Source organism: Molothrus aeneus, unplaced genomic scaffold (genome assembly GCF_037042795.1).
Source record: "Molothrus aeneus isolate 106 unplaced genomic scaffold, BPBGC_Maene_1.0 scaffold_36, whole genome shotgun sequence".
NCBI lineage: Eukaryota > Metazoa > Chordata > Aves > Passeriformes > Icteridae > Molothrus > Molothrus aeneus.
In genome coordinates, this window is record NW_027099027.1 from 1,712,142 (window position 1) to 1,739,314 (window position 27,173).

Below are 27,173 nucleotides of genomic sequence, written 5' to 3' on the forward strand. Positions count from 1 at the left end.
TTTATTAGCATTTTAAAATCTATCTTGTTTATTTTATTAGTATTTTTAATCATCTTGTCACCCATTGCATGCATGAAACATGAGATGTTACCAAAGTGTAGCTCACTTCAGACAGTGAGTGCTGATAGTTGGCAGATCTGTACAGGTGTCCTCATCCTGTGTGCATTGGATGTTATCCCATCCAAGCAGGCAGTTTAACACAAGCAGCTATTTCACTGAGCTTAATTAACAACAGAAATAAAAACTATATTTTTTTATCAATGTTACTTTGACATCTACCATCACTCAGCGAGAGGTTTATTGTTATGGACACATAATATTGGCTTTTTGCAGAGATTAAAATGGATTTTCTATCTGTGGTGTTAAAGTAACTTTGTTATTGTCTTGGTTTGAAAAGCCAGGTGTCTGCTAAGGAAGGCAGGAGCCTCCCCTGGAATGGAAAATGTAAACCCCCTTCCTCTGAATTGTTATAATTTTGAAATTGAGGAGCTTTCAGGCTAAGATATTGGAATAGGAATAACAGTTCTTTTTTAGGAAAAAATAAAAATATAAATGCAGTAGTACAAACAAAAAAAACCCACTGACAGAGTCAGAACAGGGCCTGACACCCTGTGGGTCAGGGTGCTGGCAGCAGTCCCATTCAGTGGTGGCTGCAGCCCTCCTGCAGTGCCAGGTGTGGCTCTGTTGGAGCAGGGATCCTGGAGAAGGGTGGAGTTTTCCTCTGAAGGTCCAGAGCTGCTGTAGATGGGCCTGGGAATCTTCCTTCCTCAGGGAATCCAGTAGGAAAAGGCTGATCCTCTGGGAATGCAGTGGAGAAGAAAGACAGCTGCTCCTCTGGGAATCCAGGAGGAAAAGGCTGATCCTCTGGGAATGCAGTGGAGAAGAAAGACAGCTGCTCCTCTGGGAATCCAGGAGGAAAAGGCTGCCTACAGTGTTCCAAATATCAGATTCTATCCAGGTAGGAATGCTTGGCTCCTCCCCCTGGGCGGAGCATCTCCCAATGGGATGATGTCATTTAATCAGCCATGCAGTGACACTCAGTGGCACATTACCAGAAGATAATTAATAATTAATGGCCTATTAATGGAACACACCTCCCCACAGGGAGGATTGGTTGTGGAAGAGAGAAACTGCCCAATGAACAGAAGATAACTGCCCCACCACTGACAGATGGCAAACAGAACACACACTTATCTTGCAGTCCAGGACCTGTCCCCACTGGCTGCCCCCATTCTCCAGAGTTCATGGTGTCCAGGGAGGCTGCAGCTGCCGGTGCCGGGAACAAACGAGACGGGTCTGGGTTTCAGAAAGCTCCAGAATCCATTTCTGACCCCCGAAAGACACGGCAAAGGCAGGGCCATGGGGTTTTTATAGGGTATCCCAGGGCTGGAGTTTGGGTTTGTGTTGGATCGGCAGGAGAAATGTGGCATGCAATATGACTGATCAGCAAGTCTCGAACTTTACTGATAGTCACACATATTTATATTGGTGTTAATAAAGCTCATACATATTGCAAAGAAGAGCTCATTATTGGTTAGTTACTTATCGGCCAACTACGCCTCCTTCTGCATTCTTGTGGTTATTCTGTTGAAACTATTCTTCCTATTTTTGGCAAAAGAGCCTCTTCCCTGTCCTGTTGTTGCATCAAGGGCACAATGTCCTTGCCTTATATGGACACTGACTGCTGACTCCTAGACTTGTCTCCTTCTTGCTTAACCAGCGGTATTATGTCGACGTGACCTTTCTCAGCTAGCCAACTGTCCACAAAGCTCTCCACAGGTTTGGGTCAGGGTAGGAGTTCTTAGAAACACAAGAAGGGTGAGATCAAATTCCTGCCTCTTAGCAACAGGGGAACTCCACACAGAATGTGTCCCCAAATCCTAAATTAACCTTCAAACACCTCTGAAATGGTGGGACTTTAGACATCTTTGATCAATTTCATTCTCTAATAACACTGATGCTGTTAGTTCCAGAGTGCCCAGGATGCGTCTGGCAAGTCAGCTCTGGCAGGGAGAAGGCGGCTGCCAGGGGGCTGCTTGTGGCCTCTGACAGCCCCATTGCTCAGGGCTTGCCAGCGCCCCAGCCCCTCAGGCCCTGCCCCAGCGCGGCCAAGCTGCCCGGCAGCAGCGCCGCAGCCCCACAGCAGCTCCAGAGCAGCCCCATGCAGAGGCACCTGGGAGCCCTCAGCAAGGCAGCCAGCAGCAGATGGGCAGGAGGGCACGGATGGCGCTTCCTGCCTGGCACAGGGCTTGTGGCCATCTCCAGGCAGCGCTCTGGCAGGGATCCCCGCAGCTCCGGCCCCTGCCCAGCCGCTCTGTGGGCAGCACAAAGGCTTCAGCAGAACCACCAAAGGCCAAGGGCCTTCTGGCCATTTCCCCTTGCCCACTGCACGCCTGGGCAGCTGGCTGACCACAAGCACCCTTTATCCCCTCTTCCCCTAGGCCCTGCGCACCCTGGGCAGCAAAAGAAAGATCCTGGCAGTCTGTGTATTAGAACACAGTCTATATTTACATGGTAAAGGGGAAAAAAAAAAAAAAAGAAAAGAACATTCTTGAAGTAAAAGAAAAGAACATTCTTGAAGTAAAAGAAAATTCCTCCTGACTCAGGTGGCCCCAGCAAAAAGAGCTTCTGGGATCAGCTCTCCACGGAGCTGCGGCAGGGCAGGCAGCCGAGCAGTGACACACGAGGCCGTGTCTTCCATGCCCTGCGCAGGTGATTTCGGAGCCACTGGAAGCTGGAGATGGGAGCCCGCTCTCCTGACTTGAGAATGCAGAGCGTTTGAATTGCCAGGCTTCCGACGGCAAGGCTGATGTCATTTGTTTTTTCTTCAAGGGCTGCAAGAGAGAGCAACAGAGCCAGGGTCAGAGCCGGATGTGCGGGGAGCCGAGGAGAGCCCCCTGCAAGGGCCATGCCAGCCGGCTCTTGCCATGGCCAGGAGGGAGCAGGGAGCAAGGCGATCAGGCCGAAGCTGCGGGCCACCAATGGCCCCCGTGGCCCTGAAAGCTCAGTGTGCTCTGGCCACGGGAGCAGAGCCCTCCGCAGCCAGGGCAGGGCTTGCAGCTCCCCCCCAGCAGCCCCCGCTGCCAGCCCGCTGCCCTCACTCACCAGTGCAGATCAGCTGCAGCTCTCGCTGCTGTCCCCTCAGGCGCCGCCCGGCCATGCCTGTGAACACAGAGCCTGTCACGGCGGCAGCGGCACAGCTCCCTGCCAGCGGCGCTGCCGGCGCTGCGGCCCCACGGGCTGCTGGCCCGGCAGGGCTCAGCCCGGCCCTTGGCGCACGCTGCCGCCCCAGGGCACAGCTGCCAGAGGGCGGCAGCAGCAATGCCCAGCCCAGGCGGGGCTCCACGGCGCCCGGGCCCGGCTGGTGCTGCCGGGGCAGCAGGCGGGGCCGGGGCCGAGCTGCGGCGGGCCGGGCCGGGGAGGGAGCGCGGGCTCGTGGCTCACCCATGAAGCTGATGGCTGCCTCTCGCAGGGGCTCCTGTGGGCTCTGCAGGTAGCGCAGGGCCCAGCGCAGGTGCTCGGCCGCTCGGCTCCTGTCCTCTGCCAGCTGCAGAGAGCGGCAGGAGGGAAGGCTTGGCGCGGGCTCAGCCCCTGGGCCGGGCGCTGCGTGCGCCCAGCCCCGGCCTCCCCTGCCCGCACAGCCCTGAGGCGCGGCCAGCAGCCGCCGGCCAAGGGCTCCCGAGGGGAGGGGGCAGCGGGCCGGCTGCTGCCCGGGGAGCCACGGTGCCGCCCCGCAGCCCCGCCGGTCCGGGGCTCCACGGGCACCCGGCTCGGGCCCTCGGGAGCCTGGAGAGGAGCCCGTGCAGCCTCTGGCTGCCGCAGCGGGCAGGGGCACAGCTGCCCGGCCCACACACTGAGCGCCGCCCTCAGGGGCCTTCTCCAGCCTGAGGCTGGGCCTTGCAGGCCCTCCTTACCAGGCACTCGCTGAACTTGCACAGTTTCTGCTCCTTCACCAGCTTCTTGAGATCCCTCCTCTTCATCAACTTGACCGCACAAAGCAGCGCTTCCCGAGAAGCCTGGAGAGCAGCAGGGACGCCGAGATGGCCCCACAGCCCAGGGCACGGCACCCGCGTCCCCGTGCCATGGCCTGCAGGAGGCTGCGATCCAGCAGGCGCAGGGCAGGAGGCAGCCGAACCCCCTGCCAGGGGAACAGCAGCAGCCCACGAGTCCTCACCTCTGCCACACGCTGATTCTCATCATGGCAGTGGAAGAAGAGTGCAAGCAAGCTCTGTTGCACAGGGCTTTCTAAAGGGTTTTCTCTCTCTTCCAAATACTCCATCATGTCTCGGAAGAGTTTGATGGAGAGCAGCTGGACCTGGCTATTATCCTGTAGGAAAAAAAAAAAGAAAACTACCTCAGCATTGGCTCCTGCAGGCCCCCCTGGGCACAGGGCTGGAAATGCACAGGGCACACAGTTTCCAGGCAGCAGCCAGCGGCTGTGGCTGGGGGCACAGAGCCTTACGTGGTCAAAGAGTAGCAGGAGTGCCTCAGCCAGCTGCAGGGCAATGGGGGTTGACATCAGAATATGTGATTTGTGCAGGAATAGAAAGCTGAGTGTGATGAGGGTCATGCCAGCTATCTCTGCATCATTGTCGCACAGTAGGTCCATGAGGCATTGGGTCAGGCTCCACATTCTTTCGGCCTGTGCGGAACACAAGTCTGTGAAAGGCCATCCTGCTGCCGCAGGGCCCAGAGGCCAAAGGCCTGTCCCGAAGCACGCGGGCAGCTGAAGCGGGAGGCAGGAGAGCTGGGAGCAGCTGCCCCAGCGCCCCAAGCCCAGGCCAGGCCAAGTGACTGCGTTCCCAGTGCAGCTTCAGCCACCACCCCCTTCTCACCATTGAGGGATCATCAATGAGCTCCAGGAGGGCCCTGAGCGCCAGGCGACGCCTCTCCCTGCACTCGCTCTGCAGGTACCTTGAAGAGACCTTCACAACACTGGCACCACATTCACTGGCATCCAGGCACTCGAGGAGCTGAAAGGCACAGGCCAGTGATGGGGGAGCCGGCCGGCAGGAGCCCGGAGCCGCACAGGGCTGGGCCCAGGCAGCAGCAGCAGCAGCAGCAGCAGCAGCACAGGGCGCGGGCACCGTCCCAGGTGGCTGCGGCTCCCAGAGGGCAGAGAGCTGGGAGGCAGCTCAGCCAGGCAGCGCTGCACACCCGGCTCACCTCCACAAGGAACGCCAGGGCGGGCAGATCCCAGTGTGGCTCCTGTGTGCTGAGCAGCCAGAGGAGGTGGAGTGCAATACTGGAACCCAACCCAAGACAAGCATGGCGCATCTCCCTAGGAGGGCGAAAAAGGGACCAGGAACCTGAGCAAATCTCTCCAAGGACAGGCTCGCAGAGCCTGCTGGTCTTTCACCACCATCCTGCAAGGGGACCTGGGCCCTTTAGGAGGTGTCTCCTCCTGTGCTCTCTCCCCTCCCAGCCTTTTCCAGTTTGCTTGGCCGTCCCTCGGTGACAAGGCCCTGTGACCCAGGGCCACGGGGACTGTGTGGGACAGCCCGGGCACAGGGCACAAATGCCCGGAGCAATGGGGAGAAGGGGAGTCTCACCTGGCCAGCAGACCCACGGCATAGTGGCGGGTGTCAGCACAGAGCAGCGTGTCCCAGCCACGCTTGCGTTCCACTGACACCACCACCTCCTTGTACTGCTTTCGGCAGAGCAGGGACTTCAGGGTCTGCACTGCAAACCTGTGTGCACAGCAAAGGCCAGGTCACCCTGGCAGCACTGGCTCCTTGGCAGGCCACGTGGCAGGGACAGGAGGACTGGCATGGAGCACCTGTTGGGGCTGGTGGCAAGGCCGTGCTCTTGCAGGCATTCCTTCCAGAAGGCATCGACCTCCTCTGGCATCTCTTCTGTGCTGAAGAACACTTGGAAGAGCAGATGCACAAATAGCTGGGGGAAATACGACGTCACTACACGTGGCACATGGGGCTCCTGGAGCATCTTCCACATCACCACGGTTGCCTGCAAGGGACAAAGGCCCTCGAGACAGCACTCAGTGCCCAGGTGTCCCTGGGGCAGGGCCCGAGCAGGGCAGGGAGAGGCCCGCAGAGACCTTGGCAGGGGGAGCACGGGGCCTGGTGGGCCTGAGGCTGCCCCTGGGCCAGGTTTCAGGGCAGTGCCTGAGGCAGGGAGATGCAGTGGGGGAAGGAGGATGGAGAGCTGCTGGAGAGGCGGCCTTGGGGCCAGCAAAGGCCACTTGCAGAAACTCACAGCCAGGCCAAAGACACCCGTTTTGTCCCCATCGGAGGTGCACGTGCTGCGCTCTGGCCAGCTGCCCAGCACATCCAGGAGGATCAGCAGCACTGGCTCCGCAGTCCTGGACGAGCACATGATGGTCTTCCACATGGAGATGGCAGCTCTGCGGGGTTAGAGCTCTGTCTCAGGGGGGTCTCAGACACAGCACCGTGGCCTGGGCATCCCTAGGGGCCCGGGCTGACTGCTGGCTCTTCCTCTGCCCACTGGGCCTGGCCGGCAGCAGCCAGGCAGCCCAGCCCTGTGGGGACAGGCCCCTGAGGGGTGGCAAGGGAGCATGGCAGCAGGCTCGGGGGCTGACGTGCCAGGCCTGGGAAAGGCAGCAGCCAGAGGGCCCTGGAACTCTCTGTTGCTCAGACACCTGGGCCAGGCGGTACAGGGTGATGGGCTGGGGAGGCCTGAGCCCTCTGGGCAGGTGGGCCCCATACCTGTCACAGGACGGGGCCGCACGCAGGAGCGTCATCACTGCGTCACCTGGGTGTGCTCTGGTGAGATTCAGCAGGGCCTTGTCCAGCCTGTGCTGGGCAGAATCATTGGCCAGGAGCCATCGGTGAATGGACCTCACCATGGCAGGCACCTGGAGAAGGCACGGGGAGACTTGGAAAGCTGCCAGAGGGAGCGATGTCCCCAGGGTCCCCAGAGAAGTGCTTCCCTTGCCAGCGCACTGCCATGGCCTCAAAGGCTCCCAGGGACCAGCAGGCGTGGCTGGGGAAGCCACGGGACTCATGGGGGAATTGAAGCCTGGCTCCAGGCTGCTCACTTGTTCTGGCCTGGCAACACCCTTCTCCAGGAGCAAATCCAGCAGGGTGGCACTGGTCTCATGACTGAGGAGCTCTGAGTGAGCTCTGAGCCCAGTGCCCATGGTGCTGCTGTCTTCCTGCCCAATGCTCCGGATAAAGTCGCAGATGAGCTGTAGGAGAAGGGAAGAGGCCGGGGATGTTGCATGGAGTGCTGCACACACGGTGCTGGGCTGAGCAGGGACAGCAGGCCCAGCCCAGGTGGGGGTGGCTGCAGGTACGTGCACTGTTCTGCGGAAGCAGCCACGGCTGGATTCCTGCTCTTGTGTGCGCTCCAGGGCTGCATCTGGCAAAGAGCGAGCGCAGCCAGAGCTGAGGGGCTGCAGGAGAGGCCGGAGAACAGAGCCCAGCCCTGCGCTGCCCAGGCAGGGAGAGCCCCGGGATGCCCCAGGCGGTGGAGCACGGCCACTGCGGGGTGTCTGCCCAGCCCCTCTTCCCTCCTGTACATGGGCATTTCCCCAGGGGATGGCATGGCATGGCATGGCACGGCATGGCATGGCATGGCATGGCACCAATTGGCACAGGCTCCAGCCCTGCAGGCCAGCTCTGCCACTCACCCTCCTGCGGTGCATGGAACGGCACCACCTCTTCTGTCTCCTGTGCTTGGGCAGCTCCAGGGCCTTCTTCCTCCTCCTCCTCCGCCACCCAGGCCAGCTTGGGCACTCTCGGGGGTCTCTGCTCCATGGCTGTGCCTGGAGCTACTTGCAGGAGAGATGCCTTGGGAAAGCTCCGGGGCACCAAGTCCCACGCTCTGCCCTTGAGGGCAGCTGCAGAATAGAAGCCTCAGGAAGGCCACGGGTCAGCGAGTCCTGTGCTCTGGCCTCGAGCTCAGCTGCAGGAACAGCGCCGCGGAGAAGCTCGGGGTCAGACGGGAGCGAGTGCGCTGTGCGGGGGCTCCTCACGGCACCGCTCTGTCCCCTTGTGCCCCCTTGCGTGTTGCCAGCAGCCGGGCAAGCTTCTATTTCCCACGTGTCACAAAGGGGCCTTGGACACCGGCTTCCGTTCCATGGCACGGTGACCGTGCTGCAGCGTGCCACCCAGGGCCCTTGCACACACTGCCTTCTGCCCCGGGGCCACCCCCGGCCCAGCCATAGTGGCCCAGCTTGGAAGGAATCCCTGGCCCCAGGTGTCTGAGACAGCCTGCACAGGATCTTTAGGAAGGGCTCAGAGCATCAGCAAACGCTGCCCGGCTCTGCGGGCTCAGTCCTATCCCCATATCTTTCCCCGAGAGCATTTGAATTTCTTAATGAGAATCATTTGAAGGGAGGGGATTGACATTTTCCATTTCAGAGAAGGCTTCTGCCTTCCTTAGCAGACACCTGTCTTTTCAAACCAAGACAATTGTTTATCATCTTGCAGATCCGCACTTGCTGGGCAGCCCCGTTTTACACCCAGGGCCTGGAGAACCATTGCCAGCAACTGGGAAAATCCTAGCTGCTCCATCCTCCCAGAGATGAGGTCTCCAAATTTGCCCCGAAAGTGGCTCCAGCTTTTAGAGGCCAAAAAGAGCAAGTCCCAGTGACTTGATGATAGTTTTAGCCCAGAAAGCCCTGCAGCTGATGGCACACTTGACAATCAGCAGGGGACACAGCTAGGCCAAAGCCCAGAGCTCTGCCGCGAGCCTTTCTCCTCAAATACCCTTCAAACAAACCTCCATGCAAGTCAGTTGGGAAAGTTTCTTCAAATGATCCATTTCTGGCACCACAGAACTGCACAGGGTTCTGTGAAAGATTCTAAAGCAGCTGCTCTGGAGTCCAAGAGCCAGCACTAAGAGTCCTTGTCATCTATTTGTAGCTAAATCGCACTTTGGGTGATTTGAAGGAGTTTGGAAGGAGCTAGAGAGCGGACCTCTGAGTTTTTCAGATGATGCCATTGCTTTTTCTTCTCCATAGACAGGAAGGGTGAGTTTGGCTCACATCTGCACCGCATGGCTCACAGGGCCGCAAGACTTGTAGTTACAAGAGCTTTGAAGGATTTCTTGGTCAAGAAGACACGGCCAACAAGGATATTTATGTTTTGGAGCCAATCCTTCAGTATTTTGTCCAACGGACTCATGCTCTCGGGGTCTCTCGCTGGTAAGAGTGAGCCCAACAATCTATTTTTCACCCTGGGATAAATTCACTATCATTCTACTGAAACTGTCATGACTCGCAATTCTTCTTGTAAGGTTGTTTTTTCCAAGGGCTAAATCAAAGGCACAGGGGTCTTGGGCTCTGTGCCAGGGTCTCTGAGCCCCCTGGGCAGGGGCTCGAGTCCTCCAGGGCAGCCAGAGGAGTTTCCTGGGTTCTCACAAGTAGCCCTGTTGTAGTCCCTGCGTACAAGAGTTTACTTGATCCCTTTGATGCCAGAGAGCACCAAGAACTTGAACCTTGCTGGAGTCCAGCCCTGCCTGCCTATCATGGAGAAGAGGGAATACATGAAGAACCTGGGCGGTGGTTGAGCCAAATTGGCATTTTTCCATTTCTGATTTCCTCCCAGCTTTTGCAGCAGGGCAACAACCCCATCACGGCAAAGCACTTCCTTTTGCAAGGCACACACTCACCTTGGCGGAAGCTCAGGGCTCTTGAAGGGGCTGCTGCAGTTGGCAACAGGAGCTGTTGTTGAATTTTTCACGTTGCTTAACCCCCCCTGCCAAATGCCATCAAGCGGTTGAGGAAGGACAGAAAAGATTACCCTGGAGGAAGGGAGGCCAAGAGCTTGGAAAAGGAGGAAAGAAATGCTCTGATGATGAAAATGACAAAAAACCACAATTTATTTTTGACAGCAAATGAACACCGGCCGCCCTCCAGCCCTCCCAGCCTGGCAGGCCGAGCGGTGCCGTTCCCATGGCATGAGGTGCTGGCAGCCTGCGGAGAGAAACCAGAGAGCCACGGTCAGTGGCAGCAGGCTCCTGTCCCCCTGTCCCGCCATGGCCTGTGCCCGGGCCAGGCTGCTGGCTGTGCTCAGAGCCCAAACCTCCTGACCCATTCTCTATTTTTAGAGAAGGGCAGCGGGGCAGGCCACGTTCCACCTCCTCTGCTTAATCCCGGCACAGCAACCTCCTCAGCAGCTGCAAGAGCGGGATGCCCGTGTGCCCGCTGCCGCCTGCCCGGAGCCCTTCTGCCAGCCGAGCTGTGGAGCCGGGTGCCCACCTCTGCAGAGCTGCTGCCAGGAGAGGAGCCGATCCCAAACCAGGTCCTCGTCCTTCTGGAAGGGGCTGTCCCTGCAGACCGTGGCCCCTGGGGCAGCGCTGGCAATGGACGCGCTCCATGGACGCTGCAGGTGCTTCCCCGTCCGGTCCGGGCCCCTGTTGCCTTCTTGCGAAGGCCACGGTGACCTGGTTTCAGAGTCCAGCACTGCGATCTCCTCCTTGGGATCTCTTGTGGCCAATAACGGACGCTAACACCAATGTGGTGGACGGTTAAAGGCGTTTATTGAGGGGTCTCAAGGGTATTTATGGACTAAGGGGCTTCTCTACGTCAGACAGGGGTTTGGCTATACATTCTAGGGTTAGTATGGAGTGGAAAGTTACTGGCATCCATAGGTTAGGGGGGCTACCTGTTTGGCTACATTCCAAGGGTGATCTTTATCTATGGGGAGGGGGGACAGAAGGATTCCTGTAATTTTCCGTCACAGCCCGAAATCTTCCGAACGCTTGTCCCTTACTACTACACTTCCCCCCCCTCTTTCACAAATGAACAAGGTAGTCTTATACATAGGCACCGAAATGAGGTAGGAGGTTGAGATCTGACTAGGGAAAAGGGTCTTGGGAAACCTGAGTAAGTTTCTGCCAGGCAAGTCTCTCGTGACTGGCAGTGTTCCCTGTTGGATTCACAGGAACCGTTGCTGTCCCACGAACAGGATGCTAGCCCGTTCTAGGCGGGCCTGAACGAATGAGACTAGCTTGTTCAGCAGGCATGGTCCGAAGGTAATAGCTAAAAGCAGCATTGCTAATGGACCTATTAGGGTAGAAATTAGGGTAGTTAGCCATGGTGATTGGTTGAACCAAGACTCGAACCATCCCTGTTGGGCTTCCCTGTCTTTCTGTCTCTGAGCCAGTCTGTTTCGGAGTTCTGCCATGGAGTCTCTGACAACTCCTGTGTGGTCAGCGTAGAAACAGCATTCCTCTTTCAAGGCAGCACACAGGCCCCCTTGCTGCATGAACAGGAGATCCAGTCCTCGCCTGTTCTGCAGGACCCCTTCTGAGAGCGAAGAGACTGACTTTTCTAGAAAGGAAATGGATTTCTCGATCCTCTGCAGGTCCTCATCGATGGTCATCTGCAGCTGGGACAGTCCTTGGTGTTGAGTTGCTAGGGCTGAGACACCTGTTGCTGTTCCAGCCGCTCCTAGGCCGAGCAGCATTGCGATAGTTATACCCGTTAATATTTCTCTCTTGTGGAGCCGGCTGTTTTCTTCGAAAAGGTGGTACACCTCTTCGTCTGAGTGGTACAGGACTCTAGGGATGATCAGAACTTGAACACAAAAGTCGTTAGAGTTATCAAATTTGGCAAGAGACACGCAGGGACTCACTCCAGATCTCTGGCAAACCCACATTCCAGATGCGGATGGGACTACCCACTTATTATTCTTCCTGTCAGGCTCAACTACTTCGGTGCAGACATCGCCTTTCCGCTTAGCTAGGGTTGCATTGCCGAAGCATCTGCCCTGACCTGTCACTTGGCTCAGGGTAATTCCTTTGCGGGGTGTGTCCCATCTGCACTGGCGAGGGGCATCGGCTGTGGAATAGCTGAAGGGGGTATCTAAAGCAACTCCTTCATAAAAGGGGGGTTTAACATCGTAGCAAAGCCAGCAGGAATCGGTTAGGTTAGGGTTAGATTCATTCAGGGATAAAAAGGTAGCTTCTAACATGCGAAGGATTGGGTCCGAGCCCGACCTGGCTGAGTGGCCTATCTGGAAGGCTTCCTCATCGCCAGTCGGGACGTCAGTGACCCTTGTGGGCAGGGCTTTGGGGTAGGTCATGTTTCTCCCTTTCTGTGTGCTTTTGATCACTTTGTTGGGCCCAACTGCTCTGGGTGCTGACGGTGGGAGTCTGGTAATTCGCACATTCACCCATTTTCCTGACCCTTGAAGGACTACTGTCCATGCTTTGCCCACGGCCCAGCTAGGGTGATTCGGCTGCAAAACTGTCATGTTATAGTGAGTGCATTTCCGGAATTTGGGGACTTTATGTTGGTTTCAATAGAAACTTCCCTGAAGGAAGACGGGTGTTTTGCAGCCTGCGGGTGCCCAGGTGAACTGTAGGAATCTGTCGGGCTCTTGTGGGTCCCACCCAGGTCCTGATGGCCTGGCGTCTGTAACTATTGTTTCACAGCCCCAGTGCCCACAGTGTCCCCACCCTGGGCGATTGCAATAACTTTTTCCTGGGTTTGAGGCTGGGCACCAGTAGGATAGGTACATGTGTGAGGCGTGTGAAGAATAGGGGTCTACCTTTGGTTGTTCTGGAAACAGGTCGGTAACGTGAAGCACGAAGGACGGGGCGTTTGGCGTGGTGATGTCTCTGAGCATCTTGTCTCCAGCAAGAAGTTGCATGACCCACCTGAAGGGCTGATGAGGGTAGTAGTCTGGGCTGGCTTGCCCTCTGATGACAAGCCCCAACAGCATAATCACGCAGAAACACCGTTGTTGCTTGGGTCTCACCCGTGCGGGTCTCTCGGGCGCTGTCCGGTGGCTTGGTGGACTGTCACTTTCCTCCGGAAGGGGAATGTCTTGTTCACTTCTCTCAGGTCGTGGACGAGACGATAACCCTCTCTGGACCTTTTGGGGATTACAAACACAGCGGTGTTCCATGGACTGGTGGAGGGTTCTATGTGACCCTTTTGCAGTTCACGGTTGACCAGTTCCAGCAAAGCTGCCACTCGAGGCTCTGACAAAGGCCACTGCTCCCTCCAAATAGGATCTGATGATTTCCAAGTCAATTTGATCGGCAGCTGAGGGTGTACAGCAGTGGCCCTTATGATAAATTTGTAATCTTGACTCCTAGCATAGCAAGGACGTCCCTTCCTATTAGTGGCGGAGAGTTTTGCAAAATGTAGGGGTAAATCGCTACTGTCTGTCTGGTCCCTTTTTTGTGTGAAGTGTTATAGCCACCAGCTGGGTGCTTTTCCACGCCCGGGTTTGTCCCCCCACCCCGTTCACTGGAGGGACTTCCTTAACCTGCCAATGTCTGGGCCAATGCGATTGGGGAAGAATCGTGCAGTCTGATCCCGTGTCTACCCAAAGCTGAAGTCCTACGATGTGGGGGTCCCGACTGCCATAGAGGCGGCATGTCCCCCACATCCTCAGGGGTTCCTTCCCTATTTTCATGGCCAGGGCCACCCAGGGGTCCCGGTCTGGGGTGTTCTCTGCTGGTCCTGTAGCGCTTGCGTGGCTTGTGATGGTGGTGGGTGTGAGGGTACGGTTGGTGGTACTGCATAGCCCTGCCACTGTATCGCTGGCAGGGTGCGATACTGACTGCCTCCTGCGGGAGCATAGGGTATGAAGGTCCCCTGCCCCACTGTGGGTTGGCATAGATGGGCCGTCTCGCATCCATAGCGGGAGGGGGCTGAATATGGCCCGCACACCCCCCCCCCTCCCGTTTCCCCGGGGCCGGGATCTACAGTCCCTAACGAGGTGACCTCTCTTCCCACAGTTCCAGCAGATCCCTCTGGGGCGCTGCTGGGGCGGGGGTGTTGCCTGGGGAAGCTGTGCCGGCTGGGGGCAGTTTGCCGCGACATGACCTGACTGACCACATTTGAAGCAGGCCATCACACTGGTTAGGGTGTGGACGGTTGCCTGAAGTGGGGTCAGCTGCTCTTCCCTCACAACATGCTTAATCATGTCAGCCAGGCTGGCCCTGGCCGGCAGGGAACGCAATATATCTTTGGTTACGGTGTTACATTGCTGCCGAAGGCAGTCGGTTATCACCGGACCTTTAGCAACAGCGGGTAAGTTAGAAGAGTCCACCGCAGCCTGAAGGCGGTCAACAAATTGTGTAAAGCCTTCACTCTCCCCCTGTTTGATGGTCGACCATGGTGTCGGTCTGTCCACCACCCTGGATGAAGTGCGTATAGCTTCTCTGGCCGCCCGAGAAGTCGCCCTGACTTCCTCAGTCCGAAGCTGCGCAGCTTGTTGCTGGGGTGTGGCTACTTCGTCGTGCTTACCCAACAACCTAGATAAACTCGACCCGTGGAGTGGCTGCCCTTCCCCTGCTGTCTGAGCGAGCATGGTTGCACATTGGTCCGTCCATTCCTGTTTAAATATTATCAAACCCGCCCCATCAAAAAGCATACGGCTTATTTGCACTATATCAAAAGGGAGTAAATCATCATTGCTAAAAAGACCATCCACGAGAGTGGAAACCACCCCTGAGTTAATTCCTTTTTCTGAGATAGCTTTTACTATTGTCTGAACGTCTTTGGAATTAACGGGAGTATATGTTCTTTGCTGGTTCCCCTGGGGTCCCGTAATTCTCACTGGGAAGGCATGCACCGATGCTGCGGGTGCCCATTCCGCGCATTCGATTTTGATTTTACCCCAGTCGGTGAGCTCGTATTGGGGCTGGTTCCCGGCTGTGTTAAAAGTTTTATTTGGTTTCGTCCGAAACCGCATTGATTCTGTTTCCTCTGTTTCCGAGTCGCTGCTGGACTCGGTCGGCTCCGCAGAGCAGTCTGGGGAGGTGTGGTTCTCTTCAGAGTCGGAAGTCAACTGCCAGTGAACTTCTGGTCTCCCCTGCCGTTTTGTTCAGCTACGGCCCCACTCCTCCCCTCGGGGGCGGTGCCGCTCCCGCCCCCTGGGCTCGCCCTGCCTCCCGCAGGGAGGGATCTCTCCCATATATGGTGGTGGCAGTGGGCGCGGCTCCCGAGCGAGTGCCCACCCTCTGTCGCACCCCCACGCATGCATGTCTGCTGGGTTCGGGTTCTTCCCGCCACGGGCCGACGGGCTCCACCCCTCTTCCCGGCCACCTGCGCCATATTCGAACGGAAAAGGCGGCGGATCCCCTCCGCCACCCGCCCGTGCGCTTGCCTTCTCGATATTTCGTGCTTCTGCCACCAGTCCCTCCCAAAAGGACCGCGCGAGTCCCTCCGCTTCTTGCGCTAAGTCAGCTAGCGGCGGGGAAGGGATAGGCGAGGGGCCCGCGGGCATTCCGGGGGGTTCCGGAGGGGGTTTGGGCCCCGGCGGGTCCCCCGGAAGGGTCGGGGGGTCCCCCGGGGGCTCCGGGGGCTCTGGGCTCGGGGAGGGATGGGATGCGCCCGGCCCCCCCGTCTCCCCACTCTCAATCGGGTCGCCACCAGGGGAGTTTCGCGTTATCGCCCCGCCCCCTCCCCCCGCTGCGGCGTGATTAACAGACAGGAACGCGCAGCGTTCCACGTCTCCCGTTCTTCTAATGCTTTGCGTAGGGCTGCTTCTGCCTTCCCCCACGCTTTCAGGCTTTTGCTGCTGCCTGTGGCTTTTGTGTCCTCTGCTAGCGCGACAGTACATTTCTGCCACACCTCAGAGTGCAATGTATCTATGGGTCGAGCAATGACCCCAAGCTCTAGGAGTCTCGTTAAAGAGAGATTAAAATTCCTGAGCTCACATTTGATTCCCCATTGCATATGTATCGAACTTACGACCTTCGCTATCACTTCCATACGAATCGCGGGTCCCGGGGCGTGCCCCTGTTCCGGCGCTGTGAATGCTGTCCCCTGGCCAGGAGTACTCCCGTCACCCGGACTTGCGTCGCTCCCGGGTTTCAGCACCATTATGTTGCCTTCTTGCGAAGGCCACGGTGACCTGGTTTCAGAGTCCAGCACTGCGATCTCCTCCTTGGGATCCCTTGTGGCCAATAACGGACGCTGACACCAATGTGGTGGACGGTTAAAGGCGTTTATTAAGGGGTCTCAATAAGGGTATTTATGGACTAAGGGGTTTCTCTACATCAGACAGGGGTTTGGCTATACATTCTAGGGTTAGTATGGAGTGGAAAGTTACTGGCATCCATAGGTTAGGGGGGCTACCTGTTTGGCTACATTCCAAGGGTGATCTTTATCTATGGGGAGGGGGGCAGAAGGATTCCTGTAATTTTCCGTCATAGCCCGAAATCTTCCGAACGCCTGTCCCTTACTACTACAGGCACCAGGTGTAATCCTCCTGGGAAAAACAAAGAACAATTGCATGAAAGTCAATTCAAAACAAGACCTGGAAACAGAAAAAGCACAAAGCCTGTCACCGTTTCATGGGCCTGAGGAGGGTCTGACCACTCCATGTGAGAATTAAACCTGTCCAGGGGTGGGGAAAATCCCCACCTTTCCTGCCCGTAAACGCACCCCTTCCTCAAGGGCCTGCAGAGCAGACCAGCTGGGGCATGGCTTCGGAACCCGTCCCCCTCTGCCACCCCCATCCACATGGATGGATGCTTTTCTCAGGCTGGCTGCCCCCGCCTCAGCCCGTGCCAGGCTGGCTGGCAGAAGCTGTCAGCAAGGCCAGGAGCCAGCTCCCCTTCCACAACATCCATCCCCTGTCCTGCCAAAAAGCAGCTCGGCGGCCGGCGGAAAAATTAATATTCCCCAGCGCCGCCAAGTGCAGAACCTCCGGCGAGTGGCCAGGCCGAGCCCTGCCGTGCCTGGGAGCACCAGCATCCCCCCGCCCCTGCGCCGGCTGGGGACTCATCTTGATTCCATCGGGGCGCAGAGCGTGTCCTCCAGGCAGGGGCCGCAGCCAAAGCCAATCGGCTCTGCCCCGCCAGCGGCCAGCTCCAGGATGGTGTTCCCAGCTCCACGTCGTGCTCCAGAAGAATGCGCCAGCTGTGCCCCGGCTTGCGGGGACATCACGATGCCATTGAGCTGCAGGGGGATGTTTCCCCTGTCCCAGTCCGTGGCACTTTCACCGCACTGCCACCACTTCTCCAATGGGACGGGCAGCACAGAGTCGCTCCCTCCACAGCTCGCGGGGACCAGCGGAAGCAGCATCTCCTCGGCTGCGCTCTCTCCTCCGCGCCGCGGCCGCAGGGAAACGCTCCGGGGTTTTCTTCCAGCGCCACGAGACGCGTGCCGCTGCTGCTTGCTGGGCTCCTGGATCCTCCTGTGCACAGGGAGGCATCTCTGCTGTCTCCTGGGCCAGGCAGGGCTCCTGCAGCCAAGAATGCTCAAAAAGGTCCTCCAGTGCTGGCCTGTCTGTGGGCTCCATGCATAAACACCACCTGATGAGGTGCTGGCACTCTGCGGAGAGAAACCAGAAACCGCCGCTCAGCGGGACAAGGCTCCTGTCCGTGCTCTCCCACATTCCACAGTGCCCAGGCCACACCAGGAGTGCTCAGAGCTGCGGCCAAAAGTTTCCTATCGATCCTCTCTTGCGGAGGACACCAGCACAGAGGCACAGGTGCCACTTCCTTCAGCTAAGCCCAGGAGATCCTCCTCCTCACCAGCTGCAAGAGCAGGACGCTTATGTGCCAGCTGCCCCTCCCAATCCCATTCTTCCCCTCGTGCCTTGAAGGCGCATCCCCACCTTGAGACACCCGGGGCAGGAAGAAGAGCTGGCCCCGGACGATGTCCTCGTTGGTGTGGAAAGGAAGGTGCCCACAGAGCAGCTCATAGAGCAGGATGCCCAGGGACCAGATGGTGGCTGGCTGGCCATGGTAGCAGCCAAAGAGGATCCACTCTGGTGGGCTGTACTCCGGCGTTCCTATGGGACACGGGCACAGCTCATCAGGCCCATGCTGCTCCCTCCCTCCCAGCCAGCTCCCGTTCCACAACAGCCAGCCCCTGCCCTGCCACAAAGCAACTTGGCTGCAGCTGGCTGAAGATGGATTCCCCATCCTTCCTTCCCTCCCTCCTTCCTTCCCTCCCTATTCCCCCTCTGCCAGCCAGGGGGGGTACTCTGCTGCCCGGCTGGGCCCCGGCTTTGGGCTCACCTGACATCCAGGTGTAGAACGTGTCCTGGAGGATCGTGCCGCAGCCGAAGTCGATGAGCTTCGCCTCGCCCGTGGCCAGGTTGACGAGGACGTTCTCGGCCTTGATGTGGCAGTGCAGGACGCCGTGGCTGCTGCAGCGCCCCATGGCCTCCAGCACCTGGCGGAACAGCCCTCGCGCCACGGGCTCCGTCAGGAACCGCCGCTCATGCAGGAAGTACCAGAGGTGCTGACAGCGCTGCGGACGCTCCATGAGCAGCGCGAAGCCCTCGGGCACCTCGAACCAGTCCAGGAGCTGCACGACACCGTGGAACCAGGCCGCGGCACCATCCACAGCAGCGCCAGCTCCAGGGGCACAAGGGCGCCCTTGTGCTGCGGGGGGACTGCGATGCCGTCAGTGGGGCCGATGCTGCGCCGCGCCTCGGGCAGCCCCTGCCCGGCCCCGCCGCGGCTCGCCATGGCCCGGCCCAGGGCGCTGTGCGGCCCCCGCTCACTCCACGCTCACTGCCCTCGCAGCGTTCCGGCTGCCTCCCTGCCAGGCCTCGCCTCAGCCCCGCCCGGCACGCCCCACCGGCTCCTCCCGCTGGCCCCGCTCACTCCCCAGCCTCGCCCACTCCGAGATGCGCTCCCGGGACACTCGCTTGATGGCCGCCTGCGAGCCAAGGCCAGCGGCGGGCTGAGCTCGTCGCCTGCCGCCGCCTGCCGCCCTCCGAGCTGGCCCCATCTCTTCTCGGGGCGCCGTCGGCGAGGCGGGGACCAGAGTAAACGCTGCCGCAGCCGCTGCTGCCCAGCAGCGGGCCCTGCCGCTAGAGCTGCTCTAGGGGAGGCCTCTCCACCCATGCGGGCGGCACCGCGCTGCCGCTCTTCTGCCCGGGGCACCCACCCGCCCGGCGTGCTGCTGCTTGCCAAACTGCCCCGGGCTGCGGCGGCTCGGGGCCGGCGGCCGAGCTGGCGAGTGGCGGAGCTTGGAGCGGGGCAGCTGCCGGCCACGCTGTCGGCCACGGGGCGGGAGCCGGGCGGCAGCAGGGCGGCTGCGGGCGGAACCGCGGCAGGGGCTTCGTTTGGGGCCGGGACCTCGGCCGGGGCTGGGCCAGAGCCCGCACAAGGCGCAGCCAAAAGCCCGCGCTGCTCCGCCAGCACCAGAGCGAACGGCTCTTCCAGCAGCGCCACAGCCAGGATGGAGAGAGCCCTGCTGAGGCGGAACCATGGCGGGCCGGGCAGGGGCGGACACGGGGCGGCCCCGCCGAGGGGCCCCTTGCGGGACGCGGCATCCGCCGGGCTGGGAGAGGCGGAACACGGACGGAACGGCACGGGACGGGAGTAGAGTGAGTGTGAGAGAGAGAAGGGGATGCGGAGCGAGTGGGAAGTCGAGCGGAAAACCAATCAAGAGAAGCATTGCTGCTGCTGCTGCTGCTGCTGCTGCAGAGCTGCCGGAGCTCGCGGTCGTTCCTCCGTTGCCCCCGCGAACCCAACGGAGGAGCCGCCGCGCGCCCCAAGGAACGAAAGAGAGAAACAAACAAATCACAACCCAAAGTCATTCCTATTAGAGAAGTAACCAAAGAAAACAATGTAGCAATAACAAAGACTGTTGGCTTCTGGCTTCTTTCTTCTTTGCATGAGACCAAGCATTTCATGGGGAACAATTGCCTCTTCTGACAATTTTGCCAGAGTGGACAGGAGCAGAGCATTTACTTTTCAAGTAGAAAAGGGAAATCGTGTCAGTAATGTCATCTCTTTTCATCCTCTGTTGACACAGTTGCAGGCTGCCAAAAGACATGGTCTGCAGTGTGGAACTTGGGGCCAAGTTTCTTTTTCTGCCAGAGGATGAGGAGGGGAAGTATCCCAGAATCATGGAGTTGTGGCATGGTTTGGCTTGGAAGGGATCTGGAAAATCCCATGGCTGCAACCCCCCTGCTGTGGCTGGGGACCCCTTGCACTGGACCGGCTTGTCTAGAGCTCCATGCAGCCTGGCCTTGAACACTGTCAGGGACGGGACATGCCCACCTTCTCTGGGCAACCTGTTCCAGGAGAGTCTTTTTTCTGATCCCTTACCTAAACCTAATCTCTCTCCATTTGGATCCACGCTCCCTTGTCCTGTCCCTGCCTGCCCTCGTACAAAGTCCCTGTCCAGCTTTCTTGTAGGTTGCCCTCAGGTACTGGAAGGCCACAGCTGGATCAAGGCTGGGTCTCTTTCCCAGGCCGAAGAAGCCGAGCTGTGTCAGCCTTTCCTTGCAGGAGAGGAGCTGCAGCCCTGGCACCATCTGGGTGTCCCTGCTGGGCCCCTGCTGCAGCGTGTCCACATCCTTGCCGTCCGTGCCGGGGAGCCCGGCAGAGCCGGAGGCAGCGCTGCAGGTGCAGGGTCAGCGGCGGGGAGGAGACCCGGCCCTGGCAGCGGCTCTGGGAGCAGCGATTGGCGCTGGGCCGCCCGCACTGCAGAGAGCCGGGGCCCTTGTGCCTGCCCTTGTGCCCAGGGCGCCTTTCCCCGCCGCCCGCCCGCCCGCCCGCCCGCTCGGGGGAAATGCCCCCTGTGCCGCCCCTCAGGGCCGCCCCTCGCCGCTGCCCTGGGGCTCCCGGCGCCGCCTGGAGGGGCCCAGGCCTCGGCCTCACCCTGCTCAGCCCGAGGCCTGGAAAAGCAGATTCAAACACCCACCCAGAAAGTGCCCCAGGATGCCAAGGTCAATCTTTTGTCACCAGCACGGCTTTGCTATCAGAGTCTGGACGGGAGTAGAAAATCACCAGGGGAAAAGAGCATGAACAAGTTCTGCCTTGGCACTACCTCAAGCTGTGGGGTACCAGTTGTTGGTTTCACTGGCTCTGGATTGAAGGCACTTGAGACAGTAATTCATGTTCAGACTCAAGTGTTTATTATTTCTTATCAGTAAAACAGCCTCATTACTGGGAGTTCAGCAGCTTTTCATTAGAAGGCACAAAATGGCCAACAATCTCTTGTTCCAAGGTCTTTAAAGACTAAAGTATCCAATTAGGAACTGACACCTAGATTATTTTCCCTTTTAACCTAGTAACTGATCCCAAAGAGCCTGCAATGTGGAATTTCTGCCCAATTACAAAAAGCCACCCAAACCCATGAAGAAGAAGGAAGAAGCATGAAGAAGAAACCCAGGACGAAACACTGTGCCCTCCATTTTGCTTCCATCCACAACATACTAAAAATCCCAAAACCTCAATTTCTCAGAGTCAGAGTGGACCAAAGCCGAAAAACTGGAGGTGATAAGAATGGACTAAAACCACAACCAAGGAATCTGCATTGCCCTGAAATACCTTTCCCCTTACATCAGCCTGCTGCATATTCATAGACCCTCATGCATATCCATAAACTACTTTACATATTCCAGGAATGATTTTACATGGCCCCTCCCTGGGTCTGCCTTTTCAGAGCATGTTGTCGGGTTCGGCTGTCTGTCTCTGCCCCGACACGGGTAGTGTGGTTCTTGGGTGGCACGCGTTTTAAAGGATGAGTCTGGACTCTTCAGCTTTTCGGTCTTCAGGTTGTTTATTATTTCTTATCTACAAAATTTTCTGTCTGCCCAACAGAGGTCTGATCTGCAAGCAGTCACCGGCACTCTCTGACCACCCACGGGGCGGTCATGTCTTTTTATACTAATATCTACGTACACAATATTTACCTTTATTTCCCAATGCTTTTCACCCATGTTGGCAAGTGCACCTTCACCATAAACCAATCCCCAAATGCCAACATCACCACAGGAGATGGAGGACAAGAAGAAGGAAGAAGAAGGACAAGACACGCCCTGATCCCTCCATCTTGTCTCCATAACCCCCCTGTACCCAAAAACCTTAAAATCTATATTTCACCTTCTAAATGTGTCCCTTTTACACCTTTTACTCTAAAGTGATTCTCTTGTCCTCAAACTCTTGTTATTTCTGTGGATGGATCAAAATCAAGCCACCAGACACTCTTGGCAACATTCCAGGATTTTCGAGACCCCCAAGGGTTCTCCTGGCATCTCTGGACATTGGGAACGATGTGCTGAGATCCCACATCTCCCCCTTCTGTTTGCACTAAGAAGACTTCTTTGGCAACTTGACTCATGACACGTCTCACACACAAAAAGATGCATGGGACGATGAGCATGAGGACTAAGAGAATTATTAAAATATAAAATCCCATTTTTAAAAACCCTCTCCATAAGGGGGAAAGATCAAAAAATCCCGCCAAATCATCAATCCATGATCCAGTGACTTCGCCTAGTTTCTTTATACTGTCTTTTATGTTTTGAATACTTTCATGAATTGATCTTGAATGATCTGAGAGATTCATGCAGCACATTCCCTCAAACTCTTCACATCCATGTCCATGAGCAAGCAATAGATAATCGATTGCTGCCCTATTTTGCAGAGCTGCCTCTCTCACACTGCTTACGTCTTTTAACATATCACTCAAAGCGAGAGAGATTGATTGAGCATGCTTGCTCAACCAACAACCCATGTGGTCCAGTTGAGTCAAGGCCACCCCCGACGCTGTCTGAGGTGAGAAAATTGCTGCTGCAATTCTCCTTGCCTTGTCCTAAGTGTACACTTCATCATCACAGTCTGCACTGCAATGTTGCAAGGACCTTTTTTCTTTGTGCTTTTGCTCTCTTAATACTTTCAAATCTGGTGACAACATTGAAATCCTCCCAATGCTGCATGGACCTCCCTTGGCATTTGCAGGAATGCCGTGCCAAATTCTGTCCCCACAAATTAAAAACAACCCGCGTGGCAATTGCACTGGAACCTGGATTGATCCTTTGGCTGTCGTCACAGTGTGATTGCACCAGGCTGATGCGTTTCTATAATATTCGTGATTTGGTGTGACATTAACACTTTTGTTTGTCCTTGACACATTCGAAATTTCGAATTTCATGCATAGTTCCATTGTTGTGGACCCGAAAATTTCCAGTTCCTGTGGTTCGGTAGAAGCCACAGGTAAAAGATGTGTCCAAGCACACCATTCATTCACAGGATCTTTGATGACCTGCGAAATCTCCATTGGAGAATGTCCTGGAATTGGCCATTCGCCCACTGGCAACCCAACCATGCATGCTGTGAATGGTTTCCCTGGTTTCGAATGTGTCAGGCAGATACTTTCTAAATTTGCTGCCTGGGCTAACGCTTCCCAAACATTTTGTTTTGGCTGACTGACAGGTAGATTTGCTCTATTGCTTAAAGCAACAGATGAAAGCATGAGCATCATGAAGCTCACGACTTCACCCTTATAAAATTTCATTGTCATGCTCCCGCTCAAAGCCACAAAGGAAAAAACCCCCAAAGTTTTTATTCTTTTCGTCCCTCTTCTGAGTTGTTGTTCACAACTTGAGTTTCTTCCTCCGTCTGTGTACTCGTTTCTCTGCCTCTGGGATCTGTGCTCTCCTGCTCTCTTGTCCGGAATGGCTTCACGTGCCGCGCTGACACCCACTTCAGCCCTTGCCCTGTGGAAACACAAGCGAAACCCTTGCCCCAAGTGATTAGTTTGAAAGGACCCTCTATTTGTCCTGTCTCTGGGTTTCTGATCAAAACCAAAGGATTCTCCCTTAGTTTTGCCTGAGAGCTGTTTGAAAAATGCCTCACGATTGGTGGATTGGGTTCAGAAGACGAGCTGTTAAGAAAATTCAACACATAAAATGCTTTGTTTAATTTCATGTGTGGTGTCGCCTCTGGCTCCCCCCTTTTCTGCCTGTCCAAAAGGGATTTCAGGGTGTGATGTGTTCTTTCAATGACTGCCTGACCTGTGGGTGAATGTGGAATGCCAAATGTGTGTCTGACACCCCATTTTTTCAGGAATCTGTCAAGCACCCTGCCTGTATATGTTGGACCATTATCTGTTTTTATTTCTTGAGGCACACCTAATGATGCAAATGCTTGCAAAAAATGTCGACAAGCATGTTCTGCTGTTTCCCCTGCATGTGCTGAAGCAAAGACTGCCCCTGAGAATGTATCTATTGACACATGAACATTTTTGAGTCTCCCAAATGATGGATATTTTGTGACATCTGTTTGCCACAGCTGAAGACTTTGCAGTCCTCGTGGATTGACTGCTCCTGTTGAAGCAGGTGGTTGCACGAGTTGACAATCTGGACAAGCACTAATGATTTCCCTCGCCTGAGTTTTTGTGAGACGAAAGGATTCCATCACCGCCTGCGCATTCTGATGAAAAAATGCATGACTCAGTCGTGCTTGCTCAAAAATGTCCGGAAGTGTTTGTGAAATGGGCATTGTCAATCTGTCTGCCTGAGCATTCCCTTCCGCTAGAAATCCTGGAAGTGTTGTGTGCGCTCTGATGTGAGTGATGAAATATTCTTCTTTCCTGCTTTCTAGCACTGTTTTCATGCTCACTAGATAGGAATATAAAACTTCGTTGCTGACTTCTTTCAAGAGCGAACCTTCCAATCGCTTGACCACACCTGCAATGTATGCAGAGTCTGTGACCAAATTGAGCGGTTGGTGAAACAACTGAAATGCTCGGACAACAGCTGCCAACTCCACAATTTGTGGAGAGCCTTGAACTGTCTTCACGTTTGATTCCCATTCCCCTGTCGTTGAGTTCATCCACGTGATCACTGACTTGTGTGTCTTCCCTGAGCCATCAGTGAACACTGTGATCCCGTCCAGAGGTTCTTCACTTATTTTTGGCTTTGCTCTGTAGCATATTTGCAATTGCAACATTCTATGTTGTGGAAAATTGATTGTGCAAGCTCCTGGAAAAGCTAACAATGCAATTAACAAATCTTTTGATTTCTGCATCGCCCAATCAAAATAATCTTTTTTCAAAGGTAGATAAATCTTTGAAAATTTTCGTCCCGCCATTGTCAGCAATCTTGTTCTCCCCTTCATGATGATCTGTGCTGCCATCTCCAAATCTGTCAGAATTGTCTTTGAAGGCCTATACGGTAAGAAAATCCACTCTATGATTATTAAAGGATCTCTCTGAGATGCGTCCCATTGGAAGATCAAACCATGGAATTGTGCTTTCTTTCCCAACACTGCTAACTGGAAAGGCAACGATTCAACGAATCGATGTGCCTGTCTCTTCTGAATGGCATCTGTAACCTTTTCCAACTCCCTCTTCGCTTCTTTTGTGAGTGTCCTGGGAGATCGAATGTCTGCATCTCCTCTCAAAAGATCAAGCAACGCTGGAATGTCACTGTTTGTGATTCCCAAAATCGACCTCATCCAGTTGATTTCCCCTAGAAGTTGTTGTAAATCATGCAGATTGTTGACTCTTGTGCTGATTTCCATCTTTTGAGGCCTTATTGTTTTCTCCGAGATTTTCCACCCTAGATATTTCCAAGGCGCGACCTCCTGAATCTTTGAAACACTGATTTCCAGACCTGCCTTTTGCACTTCTGCGATGACACAGTCACGAGCTTTTTGCAGCTCTTGTTGTGTTGATGCCGCAATGAGCAAATCATCCATATAATGAATGATCCTCACCTTCGGGAATTTCTTCCGCGCTGGCGACAAAGCTCATGCCATGTACCATTGGCAGATTGTCGGCGAGTTCTTGAGACCCTGAGGAAGAACGACCCAATGGTACCGCTGCAGAGGCGTTTCCTTGTTGATACTTGGAACTGAAAAGGCAAGCCTCGGAGCATCATCCGGATGAAGTGGAATGCTGAAGAAACAGTCCTTGAGGTCAATGACCACAAGCGGCCAATCTCTGGGAATCATCGAAACAGATGGAAGACCCAGCTGAAGTGGTCCCATGTCTTCAAGGACTTCATTGATCTTCCTGAGATCGTGCAACAGCCTCCATTTGCCTGACAGCTTCTTCTTGATGACGAAGACTGGAGAATTCCAAGGGCTGTTTGTCGGCTTGATGTGTCCTTTCTGCAACTGTTCCTGGACCAGGGTTTTCAATGCACTCAACTTTTTTCTCTCCAGGGGCCACTGATCCACCCAGACTGGATCATCTGTTTTCCAAGTCAACTTCAATGTGGAGAGTGCCGCAGTGACCCCTACTAAAAATCCACCTCGATCTTCGTGCCCCATTGTGCCAAGAGATCTCGTCCCCAAACTGTGATTGGCTTCTGCACAACGAAAGGACGAATGATCGCCGTCTTGTTTCCTGGTCCCGTGACAACGATGGCATTCTCACTCTGCAGACACAGAGAAACTCCCCCTATGCCTGAGAGCGATCCCAAGGGCGCAATCAAGCTCCAGTTGCGAGGCCAAAAGATGTAGGATATTACTGTGACATCTGCTCCTGTATCGAGCATGCCTCTGACCTCTATTGTTCTGTCTCCACAAGTTAATTGGCATGTGAGCGTGGGTCGATCTCGACCTATGTGTTTTACCCATGTGGTATGTATTTTGACATGTTCCCTCAAAGGAAGCCCTTCTTCATCGAAGATTGACATGACTTCAATGGCGTGTGGTGGCAGAGCAAAAGCTCTCGCGATCTGAGTGTTTTCCACCACGGTCAATGGTGGACGAAGTGCTTTTGCCAGAACTGTCAGTTCCATATTTTTGTCTGCGGAAACAACTGACGGATAAACAATAAGTCCAAGGATTCTGCTCCTGTCCTGTCCTATTATTAAGAAATCTTGTTTTTTGTATGAATCTCCGTGGATTCCTGTTGGAACCTCCGCATGACTTTCATCCAGAAAGCAAATTAATTTGGAAGTTGCCAGTGTGCACTGTGCCCCTGGTGGAAGGAGTTTTGGGTCGCTTGAGAATCGGCTGAGGAGTTTGCTGAGGGCGTCTGCTTGACGATCCCCGATGACTGTCCTGTTGGTAGTTGTGTCACCGCCATCACTTGTGTCCACGCGCGCTGACGGTTTGTGGGCGCGCTCCTTCTCCCGTTTCCCGGAAGCGGTAGAGGATTCCCTTCCACGTCTGTCTGGGAAAAACATTCCTTCACAGAGTGTCTTCCTCTTCCACACCACGCACAAAGTGGCTTTGTAGGTTTTTGTGTCTGCACTTGTGCGTGTGCATGTGGACAATTCTTTTTCAAGTGTCCAAACGCCCCACATTTTTAGCATTGTCCTCCCGATGGATTGCTCTTCTTCTGAATAGTTGCAAGAACTTTATTTATGTTTTCACTCTGTTGTTGGAGTACCTTTTCCAGCATCTTTTCAACCTTGTCCTGATCTTCTGACTGCCTCTCCGGGTTTCTTCTTATCTGTTCTCCCCATTCTCCTCTCAGTTCATCCCTCACGATCGACACGACGTGCTGAGGTGTTCCCACTCTGCTGCATGCCTCCACCATCTCTGCCAAGGATGGCCGTCCTGGC

At 55.7% G+C, this 27,173-nt stretch overlaps 2 protein-coding genes and 1 pseudogene across 2 annotated transcripts in view; 1 reads left to right on the plus strand and 2 right to left on the minus strand.

Annotated features, from left to right (window-relative positions):
- LOC136570728 (uncharacterized) overlaps positions 1-27,173 on the minus strand; it is a 2,607,743-nt pseudogene that overhangs the window by 1,690,375 nt on the left and 890,195 nt on the right.
- LOC136570729 (uncharacterized) overlaps positions 1-27,173 on the plus strand; it is a 2,347,277-nt gene that overhangs the window by 1,578,130 nt on the left and 741,974 nt on the right.
- Positions 16,896-18,378, minus strand: LOC136570723 (serine/threonine-protein kinase pim-1-like). The gene is given in 4 exon segments (XM_066571169.1): positions 16,896-17,230; positions 17,517-17,693; positions 17,923-18,241; positions 18,244-18,378. Coding segments are annotated over 4 exon segments (966 nt in total).